At 28.7% G+C, this 15,225-nt stretch overlaps 2 protein-coding genes across 3 annotated transcripts; one reads left to right on the top strand and one right to left on the bottom strand.

The window, feature by feature from the left end:
- The first annotated feature begins 1,726 nt into the window (after positions 1-1,726).
- LOC126850831 (uncharacterized) lies at positions 1,727-4,313 on the top strand. The gene is made up of 2 exons (XM_050594203.1): positions 1,727-1,961; positions 2,581-4,313. Exon 2 carries the CDS (start codon positions 2,594-2,596, stop codon positions 4,094-4,096), a length of 1,503 nt encoding a protein of 500 aa, XP_050450160.1. The 5' UTR covers positions 1,727-1,961; positions 2,581-2,593; the 3' UTR covers positions 4,097-4,313.
- A 328-nt stretch (positions 4,314-4,641) lies between these two features.
- On the bottom strand, positions 4,642-13,392 carry LOC126850822 (alkaline phosphatase 4). 2 transcript variants are annotated; one of them, XM_050594186.1, is made up of 8 exons: positions 12,964-13,392; positions 11,171-11,273; positions 10,043-10,243; positions 9,349-9,541; positions 7,299-7,465; positions 6,751-7,062; positions 5,887-6,310; positions 4,642-5,511 (listed from the first exon to the last, which is right to left on the bottom strand). In XM_050594186.1, the coding sequence occupies exons 3-8, from the start codon at positions 10,154-10,156 to the stop codon at positions 5,291-5,293; spliced, it is 1,431 nt and encodes a 476-aa protein (XP_050450143.1). In that variant the 5' UTR covers positions 10,157-10,243; positions 11,171-11,273; positions 12,964-13,392; the 3' UTR covers positions 4,642-5,290. The 2 variants fall into 2 exon arrangements, with proteins under 2 accessions (XP_050450143.1, XP_050450142.1); XM_050594185.1 differs by having other exon boundaries at positions 4,643-5,511; positions 10,043-10,263; positions 12,964-13,391.
- Between the last annotated feature and the right edge of the window lie 1,833 nt (positions 13,393-15,225).

Here is a 15,225-nt window from a genome sequence, read left to right as displayed (position 1 = left end):
GTAAATTGTGGATGAACGATGTGCGATTTCGTTCGCAGGTGCGTACATTATGAATTATACGTTATATGAGATAAAGCGAGTATAAAATCAGAGATTGAGAGCAATATAAGCCAAATTTATGTAATTGAGATTTAATAGTTGAGAAGGCTATATAATATATGATAAACAGAATAGTAATTACTACACAGAGACAAAAAGAGAGAGAGACACACGCGTGTTCTCTCTCTCTCTTTCTCTCTCCTTCTCTCTCTCTCTCTCCTTCTCTCCTTCTCTCTCTCTCTCTCCTTCTCTCTCTTTCTTTCTCTCTCTTTCTTTCTCTCTTTCTCTCTCTTTCCTTCTCTTACTCTCTTTTTCTCTCTCCCCCCCTCTCCTCCTCTCTATTTATCTCTTTCTTTCTACAATTTAATATAGAATGTTCTCTCTTTAAACAACGAATATTTTATTTATTACTCTTATATAAAGAAATAAAAAATGTTTTACATATTTCAGGAAATAAAACAAATATCTTGCGTCGGCGTTTGCGATTCTGTAAATTGAATTACATAAAAGATATTTGAATATATATTTTTTCTATATTATTAATGTTATTATAAATAGATAAAGTTATGGAAAAAGAAAAAAATATTTAAAATTTTTAATAAGAATAAGTATTTAATAATTTAAAATTTTTAAATATATGTATAATAAAGTTAAATGTAAAATTAATACTATATATAAAAATATTATTATATATAATTAATAATTAAATTTTAAAATATATATATATATATATATATATATATACATATATATATAAAATTATATAAAATTATAATATAAAAATAATATTAAATTAGAAATTATATTGTTAAATATATATAATAGATAATAAAATTAAAAATATATGTATCTGTGTTTTTAGGTATGTCAAAATTCAAGGCTTTTACATCTACTTCTCATCATGTTTTTACATCTACTAAAACGTTACTGCGATTGGTGAGTTGCTATTGCATTTTTTATTAATTTTCAAAGAGAGGAGAAAATAAAAATAAAAATTCTGTGGTAATATAAAATTTTGTATTAGCTGTAACGGATAACCAAAGTTTATAAAGTTGCGACAGAAATTTATTACACTCAAAAATAATGTGCCAAAAATTTAAAAATATTTTACTACCGGTATAGCCAAGTTATCTTGTTCACACATATTATTTTCTTATACCGATTATTTGCGCAATATGTGTTTCGCGACTATTAACAATAAATTTTGCATTGAATATATTTATCTCGTTATAAAATATTATTTCTAATAATAATTTGTAGACGTAGGGCGCGCACATCTATTATATATATCAATCGACACAATATTATTATGTGTATAATTAATAGTTAAATTAAAATAAATATATATATATATATATATATATATATATATATATATATATATATTTACTAAATAAACTTTAATATTTATATTAATTGCGTAAATATAATTGTATAAAACGTATTATACTTACAAATATTATGTTAGAATTATTTTATTACTTATGATGTATTAGTTGACGTATCAGTTGCTTCAAAATATGGCCTTTTCGAGAAAAAAACTCGAGAGAATCGTCACTTGAGTTTGACTATCCGTCTATCTACTATCTTTGAATCCCATTGCCACTGTTCAGTGCTTGAAATACTTTATGTCTGGGCAAGACTAGGCATAGTGCCCGTTACGTACTCACATTGACAATACCGCACAACGCCTTGAACAGTCGAGGCGTCGAAGGTTGATTTTTAATCGTCATAAAATTAATATAACGTTAAATCGCTCTAAATCACGAGAGAATTTATCGAGATTAAAATAATTTTGGAGCAATATATTGTATAGTGATATCATTTTTAATACAATATTTTTCGCGTGTTGTGTGTATATAAGAATTTTTAATTAAGGATAAATAAAGAATAAAAAATATTTTTTTGAAGAATTTGTTGAGGTAAGTACTCAAATTTTTAACAATATTTAATTATATAGACATTAATTTAATTTAATTTTTTTAAATATATATGTTTTTAAAATAATAATGTTAATATTTTAAGATTGCAAATAAATTTTTTGTAATTAATAATGTAACATGTGACATGCTAAATTGGGAGATAATTGCTTTTTTTTTTTTAATAGAAATAGAATAAGTCAAACGCAAGTAAAGTTTGTCGCGGTCGGATTTAATTATTAGCGATTGCGATTTGTGTCAATTACAGAATGCGCGCACGTGATTTCCATGTTACTGTATTCTAAAACGATAATCCATATACATATTCTTTGGCGAGATGCGCTTATGTAATCAATCGTGTCTGCGTTACGTATACTGAACCGTTACGTATACTGAAATACTCGTATTTATACAGTACATTATGTAATACACAGCAGCTTTTGAACAAATGAAATTATTTTAAATTACAAGTCTTCATTTTATTTCGTATGTTTTGAAGTATTGTTATTATATGAATTTAACTTAATAAAATTACAATTATTTATTTAATTAAAACAAATTAATATTTTTCTCATAAAAATGTTTTAGAATTCACGTTTCTTATTCCATTTAATTATTTTAGATTCTTTGACGAGATGGGTCGGAGAAAAAAAAATTCAAAAAAGTTTGCGGACGTTACTCAGAAAATCTGCGAGAGTAAAATATCGGAAAAATTGAATTCCGCTGAAAAAGAGGAAATGAAAAAAAGAGAAGGAGATTTTTCTATTCTTGAAGATGCAATTGATGTTTATCAACGTTTGAAATTGCCACTTGTACACTCGATGCAGCATCGATCGCCGGATGATAGCGATGAAGAGGAGGACGCCGTCGAGCTAAATTTCTGGCCACGTTTTGTCTTTGTGTCGAACCTGTGCTTGATCTGCATGGAACGATCGGAGGAAGTCTGCGAATCTTGCAATATGGTTTCTTACTGCACCGTTAAACACAAGAAGCAAGGGTGGCTGAAACATCGCGAACTGTGCAAAGTTCTTACCGAAGTTTGCACGAACGAAGAAGGCTTGTCATTCTTGCCGGATCTCACCGCGGACAATTATCGCGTTTATCGGTTAAAACTTATCGAGATTGTGGAATGCCGTTTGAAAAGACCTCTCGACCTCTGGGAGAAAGAGATTCTTCTTTATCCTCGCGTTTGTTGCAGCTGCCGTTATTTTTCGAAGACTCTGAGATACTGTCCGACGTGCGAAATCGAGTTATTCTGCGAGAATCATGATGATAAACATGAAAAATGGTGTCGAGACTTGCAAGTGTTTCGAAGAGTGTTATTTATGCAGTATAGAAATGGTCACGTGGATCCCGAGATTCCGAATACTTTTCAAAATAGTCCGCTTTATCTACCAGATAATTTTGACTCGTTAATGGCACAACTTTACAATCGTTCAACATATTATTGCAACATGGATTGTTACACATATTGTAGTCTTTCTCATATATCGACTATTCCATTGACAGCTCTGTATTCCATGCAAATTTCTTGTCAGGATTGGGAAACTATCGATACCTTTGTGGTCCACGTGATAGGCGCCGAGTTTCAGTTCGAGTGCATAAATTTGCACGTGTGGGAAAAACTCTTTCTACATCTTCTTCCGAATTTAAAGCATCTCAGATTAATATTTATTGGCCCGGAATTGAGATTACCAGCAGTGCCATTAGATCTTTTGACCGCTGTGAAGATTTGTTTGACTTGCAAATCATTCGGTCGACGAGTGAATGTTTCATTTCATCCCGGAAAATTCTATCACAATTTTTGTCATTCTAAACAATTTATAAAACCGCATCTAGTATGTCTTTTTAATCCGGGTCTTTATCGGGAAACTGGATTTGAAGGTAGAGATACGTGGTCAGAGACAATAAAGGAATTCTGCAAAACAAAAGTTCCCGTTTGCGTGACGTCTTACACGAAACATGAAATTCCTCGAGAAATAATCAGAATAAAATCGATTATTGATGTGGAGACAATTCTGGAGCCAAGAAGAAATCCATTTGCTTCGATCAAACCCGATAGAAACTTCGTTAGCGATGATGCGGCACCACTTATCTACAAAAATTATTATCTCACTATTATTAAAGGAAAATCATAAATAGATTTATGTAAGATCTCTTTTCTCGAATTTCTTTTATATTTAATTCAACATAAATATTTTTCGGATATTTTAAATTTATTTATCTATAAATTTTTCATCATGGCTTGAATAAATCAATGTCTGCAAAATTTAATAAAAAAATATGTAATATAATAACTAAAGTTGGCAAATTGTCAATTTCAATATGTATGTGGTAATATAAAAATATTTTTTGTTATCAAATTATATAGTGTTTCTATTTCTAGCTAAATTATATTATTATTTATAGAATAACTAAGATAAGATATTGTGTACTGTTATGTAATTATTACACCATAAAATATTTACAAAATGACATAATAAGGAACTTTATTTCAGTAATAATTTATGTATAATTGCATAGTTATAATTAAAGCATCTAGGTCAAAAGTTGTTTTATCAATTTAAAACATAATATATATTTTTATAATGTACTAATATTTACATTGATTTGTATTTATTTTATAGAAGTAACGTGTTAAAGTATACTATTTTTTTACATTTTAGAAAACAATATTTATAATTTTTTTATTATATTTGTTCTTTATTTTATATAATTTCATCTATACATATCATATTATTTATACATCTATATCATATTATCTATATATCTTTTCGTAAAAGTAAACTGTACAAAATTATTAAAAATTTCTTCCAAAGATTCTCTTATAGTATTAAATGGTATTTTTGCGTGAAACTAATATTGTCTTACAAATAATTATCGCGTTACTCGTAATCTGCATCATTCAATCAAATCATTCTTTACACCTTAAATATTATCACAATAAATAAAATTATTAGAAAATTAATATATCCTCATAATATGATTACATCATAATATAATTACATCTACGAGAAATAAGCGAGGTAAATTATGAAAACATCGTATACGATATTCGCGATTGCGACTCATTATTAGTTTAGCTTATCAAAATGTTATACATTTGTGTTTCAAAAAAAGCACAAACGTCGCGTTATTAATAAAATTTACAGTTAAAATATTCTTCGGTAGGTGCAAGAAAAAGATCCGTAAAATAAATATAATTTGTACTAATTTATCAAAATGATTTTTTTTTCGCAGTGATATAATCATTTGCAGTGGTATAATCATTCATTTTGGCTAAAAAAATGTATTATCATTTAAATAAAATGTATTATCGTTTTTTATCCGAGTCATATAACCATTATTAAGGAAAAGATTATCAGAATTATAAACGGTATAATATTTTGTGCTGCCGAATTGAACCTGCTTAGTTCATTGACACCGTAAAAATAACGATGGCGATAAGCGTTGTCGCAATGAGACGGCCAATCTTTAAAGCAAGCCGCGTATGCCACGGCGTGAGCAATGTAATTCTGCTCAAAAGTACCTCGGAACAAGTGCGCGTAAGGACCTGTAAAGATTTTATTATTTTATTATTTTATTATTGGATTATTTATCCAAGATTGTTTTAAAATTATTCATAAAAATGAATAATTGCTATTTTATTTTACTCAAGTTAATTTTATTGATCCGAACAATTAAAACGTAGCATGTTGCATAGAGAAAATCAAAATTTATATTCATGAAATGACGCAAAGCCTTTTTTTATTTTTTAGCTATAGAATAAAACTGCTTCCTTAAAAAAAAAATAACTAGTAAACTGTTAATAACAAGAAAAGTAAATAACAAGTAAACTGTTTTAAAAATATGGTATAACTTTTAACAATATAGAAATCTTATTGTTAGCGAATGAAAACTTTGTTAAGAAAAAAATTGTTTTTCTTACCGATAGCATAAACTCCGACATCTTCCCCGCCATGACTTTCATCCTTAAGGTATTTGCCAGCAAAATGCATATAAAAAGGATCATTCGATCGAGTCGGATCCTCAGCGATGTTTCTCCACGTCTCATTAACGTTATTGCTATCGTTTCTCCGATGATAAAAGAATCCAGGACCATTAGCATAAGAGAGCGTTTCATAAGGTTGTTGATCAGTCTTGTTGGCAAAACCGAGAATGTCGTTGCCTCTTACAGGATATCCATTTAATGTGAACGAATGTGAATGATCAGCTGTGACAATGATTAATGTCTCTTCCAAGTTTACTAATCGAAGAGCTGCCTTGACCGCTTCTTCAAGTTCGTACAGTTCGCGCAGTGCTAGTTGCGCCCAATTGCTATGATGAGCTATATCGATCTTGCCGCTCTCAACCTAGAAAATCATGTAAAAAAATTGTTAAAGAAAAAAAAGCATTAATTTTTTTTCTATATTAATTCTGTTAATATTCAAGTTCGGAATTATGATCTTCTAAAATTTTAAACTTAGGCAAAGATTGCACCGCTCTCAAATTACGCATGGAATAATGCGTTCAAGTAATACGACCTCGACAAACATCCGAGAAGACGAAACCCTAAGAACGTGTATTTAGGAGCTTATTATGCGAAAATGCTCATCATCGTGTAATTTACGAATAAGAATCGCATCATCATCAATTCATCAAATTTTTAGTGTATAGTCTCGATTAACGTTTTTATCTTATTAATGACATTTTAATATTTATCGAGCGTTGTTCTTATAATGCTCGGTTTCGCGTCGTAATCTAACTTGTGTTTGATATAAATATTCACTGTCGTTCAGTGACGATTACTGACCATTAGCAAGAATCCATTTTTGTTCTTCTTCAGCAATTTTATTGCTTGCGTCGTCATATTTACTAGCGAAGGAGTCTCGGCGCTTTTTACAGCATGGTAGGGCATGTGATTAGGCGAAAAAACGCCAAGGATGTGCGACGTGTCGTTGATGTCGATAGACATGAGGTCTTGCGTATTGTTGACGACTCTTCCTTTGGCATGATTTGCTTGCCATTCTTTTATTAAATTTCTACCATCGGATCGCACACAAGAATTGAAATCAATTGGTTCCACGTTCATGCCCAAGTATTGCGCACCGCCACCCATAATAACCTTTAAAAGATATCGGCAATATTAGATGCAAATCGCACGATTTTAGATTATTTCAAGTTCAAAATATGAAATAGACAAAATTGTGATATATTTATATATCATTATTTATTTTATAATCAATTATAATTTTAATTCAAAATTTTTAGATATGTAAGATTCAATTTACTATAAATCTGTTAACTTTGAGATTATATTTTGATTTATACGCATGCAAAAATGCGGATACGATAAATTACCTTAAATTGATTTCCCGGTTCATCCTCAATAAGTTGTCTGGCGATATCTTTGATACAATTTTGCTGTTTCGTTGGTACGAGGGTATCGCACTCCCAGTCACGATGATTAGTATGCGCGTAAAGTCCCGCGGGAGTAGCGTGGGTGATACGAGTGGTGGTAACAAATCCTGTTAAGCAATCAAATATGAATTATCTAAAAAATTTTTTTATTATAGTAATAATGATAGCAGAAAGCAAAATTAAAATTTTATTAATTTAAAAATGACTTATTTAGGTTTGATATATTAAGAGATTACTTCTAAAAATTATTAAATTTAAAATTAATTATTTTGAATATTAATAATAAAGTTTTTAACATTACAATAAAGAGAGAATAAAAGAAAATATATAATATATATTTAAAAATGTGTATGTTTTATTACGTTTATTGTCTGTAAAAGATATTTAATACTAATTTATATATATTTGCATAAAATAGCTATTGGCGAGGTGCCAAGGTGCAATGAGAAATAAACGTGTTATATAGACTAATCGGCGAATCAGATTGTCATAAAAAACTTTCATTATTTCACCAAAGTAGAAATCAGTCATGGGCGACCGATTGTCCTCGACAAGATAGAAGGTCGGCACATGACCTTTTCGTTTATTGAGAAGACTTTCACTGTATATAACTTCAACAAGATCCATTCAGTACCAACCTTACGCTAATGGAATAGCCGATCACGCGTGACATGTGTTCTCTACAGAATTGATACCATATTCGTACACTATGTGGGTAAAATATTCATATTCAAAAGGAAATTTTAAAAATGTCTAATAATCACTAAAAAGATCAAAATTTTTTCATATTAAATGTGGCATTTTTGAAATGAATTTTTAAGCTTTCATTTGAAAAATAAATCATTAAATAAAAAAATAAAAAAATAATGTTTTTAACTCACTAAATCTCCAAATTTTAATATAAAAAATGTAAATTATATTTTTACTATTAAATTAATTTGGAATCATTAATAATATTCCGATTTGAATTTGTTTGTATAATGTAAATTGTAATTAAATATAAAATACATATTATCAAACGACCGTATAAATTTACTGTGTCTAAAACATGATATAATATAAACATTATGTACGTGTGTATTGATACAGAAAAATTTATTACAATTTTGACAAAATATTGTTAATATATGTATATTATTAAATTTATGTGTGTTTCTGTATAATCATATATAAAATTTAATTTTATCACGTAAGCTTATTGCGTATCATGAAAAAAAGAAATGTTTGATAGATTTACTATCTCGCAAAATATATATGTATATATATATATATATATATATATATATATATATATATATCGTGCTGAGTCAAATATTTAATTAACTGACAATAATCGACGATATAAGAAAAATTTAAATCTGTTTTTTCAGTCCTAAGAATTTTTGAGATATTTAAATCTCAAGTGCAAATTTATGTCAAGGCCTGATTGCATTATAGCATATGATATAGAATTTTCTATTTTATTCGTCGGTCGATTAAAGTTTTAAATGGCAATCGAAGGACAGGTCTGTTATCACTGAGTGATAACTTTTAATTAATTCTCAATTAACTCTATTAGATATTTTCTTTCTCAATAGAGTTGTTTTTAACTTAAACAAATATATATTAAATTATAAGTCTCTCATTTAAAACTAATTCCTTATAACTTTATAAATAATTTTAAATTAACAGAGATATAGAAAATGGTATTTTTACGCTATGTCGTAACTTTTTAATCGAATTATTATCTTAAGCTTTCATTAGCATTGTGCCATTAAATTAGCTTTCATTAAAGTACTCTCAATGCAGTTATTATATTTATAAGTATTTGTTATTATATAATATATATTACATAATATATAAAGAATTAAAATTTATAAGCAAATTGAAAGCATGAGCAAAATTTATTTGCATAAATTGCAAAATGTTTTAAGAAATCATTTATGTAAAATATAAGTTTTAAGATCTTTTAGGATTAATAAAATGTTGTAGTCAGAATCAAAGTTCTCACCTGTATCCATGCCGGATTGTTGTGCCCAATTGGCTATGGTGGATAGTTTGCTAATTTCATTGATCTTCTTATCGCATTTTTTGCTATCGGCTCTGCCATCCAATCCGATAACGTGATATCGAGTTTTTACACCGGAAAATATTGCAGTAGCTGTTCCAGCGGAATCAGGCACTTGTTTATCCACATTATAAGTCTACAAATGCATAATAATCATGAGACAATTATGCGAACTATATTTATATTTATTATTTAATGTGGTTCTGATAATCAATAATGTAACGTTTAAGTAAGCAGATTTTACGTCTCATTATTATTGTGTCTCGATATTATTATGTTTCGATATTATTGACAATTAATCTGTTGAAATTTTCAAAGTACAATCTTTTATCGATATATTAAAATCAACATTACATTATCATTTCCGGTAAGATAAAATGTATTAATCACATCGTTGATGTTAATGCATGAGATAAATTGATATAAAACTTTCACATTTATTATTAGTGAGTAATTAGAAATGAGAAATAATTGTAATGCGAACACCGCGTTTCTTATATTTTCTCGACACGGATAAACGTGGCATGTCCTTATCAAACGCGGCGACGGAATTAAACGGCTTAACGTGACAGGATTTTCAAATATCGTCTCATGAGCTCGAGATTAAAAGAATGATCGATGCAATTTAAATATCTACCTTGGCGAAACCGGTGTTGGGGAACTTTTCGAACTCGAGTTGATATTCCTCACCGGTCTGACCATTGAGCTGACCTACGTAGATTCGACCAGACGTGATGGTGGACAAACCCATGCCGTCCCCGATAAAGATGATCACATTCTTGGCACGGTTCTCGTTGTTTTGGTGTGTCAGGATCTTGTGTAGGGTCGCTTGGCCAGACTTCATCCAGAAGGACATATCTGATGAGAGATCAAAGTTTCGCCTCGTTGCGAAGACTAATACTAATCGGTTGATCGTGATATTCGTAAGCAACCAAAACTCAAAAAAGAAGCATCAAAGAAAATATCTCACAGGATCATTAGGGTAAAATATTTTTAGCCTTGGCTGTGTATTAATAACGGTTGAACAAACAATATCTTACAAGTGAGATTTACTTTTTAAGATTGTAATCTTATCTGTGATACATATACAATGATTTACGCAACCAAAATTAATGGTAATAAGTAAAAATTTTGAACGGACTTTAAACATTTATTTTATTTGAATATTGATTCTCTAAAATATCAGAGGAAAATTTAAGAAATAAAATATTTATGCATTTTTGACAAAATTCGTTGAGAACAATCTTGTATTAACAAAAGCTATTTTATACAAAGTGCATTTCAATATTTTGATTAATTTTTATGAACATATAAATAACTTATTATCTAGTGGAACATCGACGTGAAAAAATTTCAAAGTTATCGGTTTATATATTGACAATGATTAATAAAAAGTGAACTTTGTATGATTGTCATTTTATCAGTGTTTTATCATTTTTTGCGCAAGTTTGATTTAAGCATTAAGAAAATAATCTGCTCTTTTTTTTTTTTAATTTCTTAAGACAAATTTCACACATAATGTTCATAATTCTTTCTTTCTTTGTGTTTATTATATATTTAGAATTTGTGGCGCACTTGCCTATTAATTAAATATTAATGTAATCGTGAAAAAAAATTAGAAAAATATGAAATCTTAAGCACGTTTCTACACATCCATTTACAATATACACTAACTGAAAATCACTCATGATTTTAATATTTATTCAAAATCTTTGGGATTTAATTTAGATAACAATTATTTTATAAAATATGAATTATAACAAACCTTCGTAGTCCGTAGATCCTTTTCGTAATGCTTTAGAATCTTGAAAAACTGCTATGATGCATAGTAACAAGATGTATTGCTTCATTATGTATGTTTTTTCTTTCTGCAACCAGATAAATAATTCGCCATTACTTTCTGTAGAGAAACAATTCAATAGTAAAAATGTTTTGTACGAGATATATATTTATTGTTTGTATAATAATTTGTATTACAGTGCACTGAAGATGACCCAAAATGGGATCAAAATATCTATTATTAAAATTTATCATATAGTAATTTCTTTTTTATCTTTATTTGAGAAACAATTTAATTTTTCTTATCCGCTTAATTACAGATCGAATAGTATTTATTATTATCGGTTAATAGGTTTGTGAAAAACTCGTCGAATTAAATTTCAAACATAAATGTTAATTTACTAATACTTATTTTAACATACATTGTAACGTTACCTTTCTTGTTTCAATAATAATATCGATTATCGCGATGTATTACTCATTTTATTTAAAATTTATTTTTATTTTGTATTATTTAGTCGAATATTTTGCAAAAAAATAATGCAAAATGAATAATTAATATAATATTTAATACTATACTATAATATTTAATACTAATATGAAATATTTGAAAATAACTTCAAGCAAAAAAACATGATATTTTGTAAACTTTGATAATTATTGCTCTATTATTTATTATGCTAGTGTAAGTTTTGTTGATGTTCCTTGTTTTAAGTAAATAGTGTATAATTAGTTCTGGGAAATATCTCGGAAAAAAATGTTCTATAATAGCTCTATTTTTTGCTTCTGGCATTTTTTACGTGCAGCACATCGTCTGTGCTAAATAATAAATTAGTCCGTCAGTTTCGTTTTCTTCAATGTTCGCCGTTACTGATTCGCGTTTACTGATATTGTAGTCGGTATAAATCGCGGTTCATCCGATGCGATCAGCTGTTCCTAATTTGCCATTAGCTTTGCGATTATGACGTGACAAGGGGAACTATACAGGGGTCAATTACCAAGTTAATAAAATTACTATTTCACCAAATGTGTATCCTGCTTACATCAAGGAATTTTAAGTCGATATCTGTTTCACATAATTTCTTCACGTTTATATAAGCTATTTAAATACTTATGTGTATGACTCTTTTCTATGTCTCTGTTTTGAAACAAAACAATTATTGTATAACTCTATAATTTCTTTACGCTTATTATTATAGATAGATTCGAAACTTGGTTGATTACTGTGCATAATAATTGGATGTAATTACGCGGTTACGGTGACGGTTACATACGGTATTGTTATACGCGACAGCTTGAAGATCTCGAAAAGTTGTATGTTTACTAACAAGTCGAGACAAGTTTATTATTTTTGTGCCAAAGTACATATTAAATACATATGTTTGACGATATATTAGATATTCCTACAGTAAAATATTATATTATTATATTATAATATTTGTAATAATTTTCAATCATTTTTACTTTCATTTCTATTAATTATTTGCTTTTTGAGTCAGTTTTCTTTTTTTCATATTTTTTAAATCTAAAATCAATTAAAAAGTTTTATTAAATTAATTCTTAATAATTTATTAATCTATCAGAATGTCGCTCGAATGATACATGACAAGCATCTATAATATCTGTGTGTATATGCGGATAGAGTCGCTCGTCGACCTAGTTTTTATCTCCCATCTTCTCGACATCTGAAAACTGACCGTTTGGCTCTTTACACGTGTTTCTCACACCCCAAAATGCGGTTTTAATCTTACGTGTGACAAACAGGAAAGTTATACATACCTGAGTCTTGGGAAGAAATATATGGATACGATGTATTTAATGTGCTATGGCACTTCTCGACGGTGTGAAATCAATCCGGATTAGGATTGCCGATACATCAATTCAACAACGCCTCGGCGATGCGCGACTTGAAGTGACATTCTCGGGAATGAAGCGCGCGATACTGCTGGCAGCGTCCTTTAAGTCTCGTCGCTTAATCACCTCGTGCTGCCTCTCTGGGTCGATTGGCTGTCGATAGAATTGTGACAAAAGCTGCCTGGGTTCTTTTTGAATTGCGCGACGCGGCCGGAAAACGCGAGTTTAAAGTCGAAGCGAGATACCGGAGCGAGCCAGCTTTGTCACTTTATATAGCGTTTCAAAGGCCGTGGCAGATTATGTGTGCACGAGGTGGCGAAGCGTGCAAGGGACACTGAGTACGCGGATTCTATATGCGGAAAGGGAGGGGGCAGAGAGATCCCCCTCGTGTGCTGCTAATCCGACCGTAATTGACAGGCTCCGTGCTATTTTGTCTTATGTCCGCGATACGGATTAATTCGTGAGCACGAGACACCTTATCGCGAGATCTTCCTCTATCTCGAAGTAACGCAAATGCAGAGAAAGTAGTAGTCTTTTCATTTTTATCTCAATTTTAATTGGACAAATTTCAATTTGCATAATATATCAATTTTGTTCATTTGAAATTTTTTTTGATATGCAAATATAGTTTTCTTTAAGGAAAATTTGAAATGAATCATTGTTTATTAATAATTTTTAATATAACAATACATTTTTTTAATAATTGAAATGCGGAAGATTAAATCTAAAATTAGTTTTCTCCGCGAAAATTATTATAATTGACATTCCATTGTTAGTTTACAAAATGCGCAGTTTTGTTGCCGGCACGTGTGTTAATACAAAATAGTGATTTATCTTCGTTATTTATTACGTCTATTTCTTCAGAGTTGCATTTTTGTTCTTTAAAATAAGATAAGATGTCTTTAGAAATATATTATCGTAACTAAGTTGTTTATTTAATATTTCTTTGGATATTTTCTTGTAATACTAAAATTTTTTCTCATTTTCTTAAAATTGACGTAAATATAATTAACCTTCTAGTTACACATTTAAAAAAATTTTTTTGACAATTAAAGTATATAAGAAATTTAGAAAATTAAAGAAAACTAAAGAATTTAAAGCATTAAAACACAAGAAAATTTTATAGTTTAAAAAGAATCTATAGGCATTGCAACAAAATTTTGTATTTGCATTTCTCAATTTTCTATATCAGTGAGATTGCCATGTTAAAAGATACATATGTAGTATTTATTCTCGCATTATTTCTTCATTATTCATCCGCGCATTATTTCTTTATCATATATCATTTTTAATAATTTGTTCATTTGCACATACAATAATATGGACACTAATTTTTTTATTATTTTTAATAATTTATATGTGTATTAAATTTATTTTTTATTTAAAAAAGAGAGACAAAATTCTATCAGTTTTAAAAATTGTTTTATTATTTTTTGAAATGTGACATAAAATATTAGTATCTCATGATTAATACTCGTACTTTTTAAATCTTGATAATAATATCAAATCAAATTTTATTTTGATTGTTTAACTGATTAAATTTGATTATTATACACAATTTTATTTTGCTTTAGCAATTAACATGGATAGCTTTTATATAAGATTGAAGAAAGATATTAATCAGATTGATTACTGACATTTTCATATCATGCTTTTGGGGAGTGAACATATACTTTTTTTATACTAATTAAGATTTGATATCAAAATATGCATCATGATTGTTTAAGAAAACATATTTATTAAATCATGACAATAATCTTATTTGTTACCACTACACATATTCTTATTTTTTCAATTATTAATATAAATTATTAATATTACTAATATAAATTATTAATAAATTTAGAAATTTTTTTTTTATTCTATACCAACTACTTACGCGAAATTATAAAAATTTCTTTGCGCGATGATCTTCACCTTTATATAAAAATTATTACAGGGCCTACGAATTCATTGTGCGACAATTGCTTCACTCATTGTCAGAACAAATGTATTCAGTATTCGTGATTAGCGCATTAAACTACATTGTGTGTGTGTGTGTTCGCGCACGTACGATCAATGATAAAAAAAATTAATGTTAACACGTAAATTTGCGCATAATTTATTCATGAGTAAGTTGTAATATCAGATTAATTCAGTTTGCAGATGCACTTATTGATTTAAGATAATTGCTTTGCAGGCTATATT

This window comes from Cataglyphis hispanica, chromosome 7, assembly GCF_021464435.1.
Source record: "Cataglyphis hispanica isolate Lineage 1 chromosome 7, ULB_Chis1_1.0, whole genome shotgun sequence".
Classification (NCBI taxonomy): domain Eukaryota; kingdom Metazoa; phylum Arthropoda; class Insecta; order Hymenoptera; family Formicidae; genus Cataglyphis; species Cataglyphis hispanica.
Note: the sequence above shows the minus strand (reverse complement) of the source record. Positions and strands in the feature narration are given on the sequence as shown.

Excerpts from the sequence above, each read along its gene's own strand:
- LOC126850831 (XM_050594203.1), top strand. The coding sequence starts at position 2,594 with ATGGGTCGGAGAAAAAAAAATTCAAAAAAGTTTGCGGACGTTACTCAG.
- LOC126850822 (XM_050594185.1), bottom strand. The coding sequence starts at position 11,255 with ATGAAGCAATACATCTTGTTACTATGCATCATAGCAGTTTTTCAAGAT. Across the intron at positions 9,542-10,042 it reads CCAACACCGGTTTCGCCAAG|ACTTATAATGTGGATAAACA; the intron begins GTAGATATTTAA and ends ATGCATTTGTAG. Across the intron at positions 5,512-5,886 it reads TGTCGGAGTTTATGCTATCG|GTCCTTACGCGCACTTGTTC; the intron begins GTAAGAAAAACA and ends AAATCTTTACAG.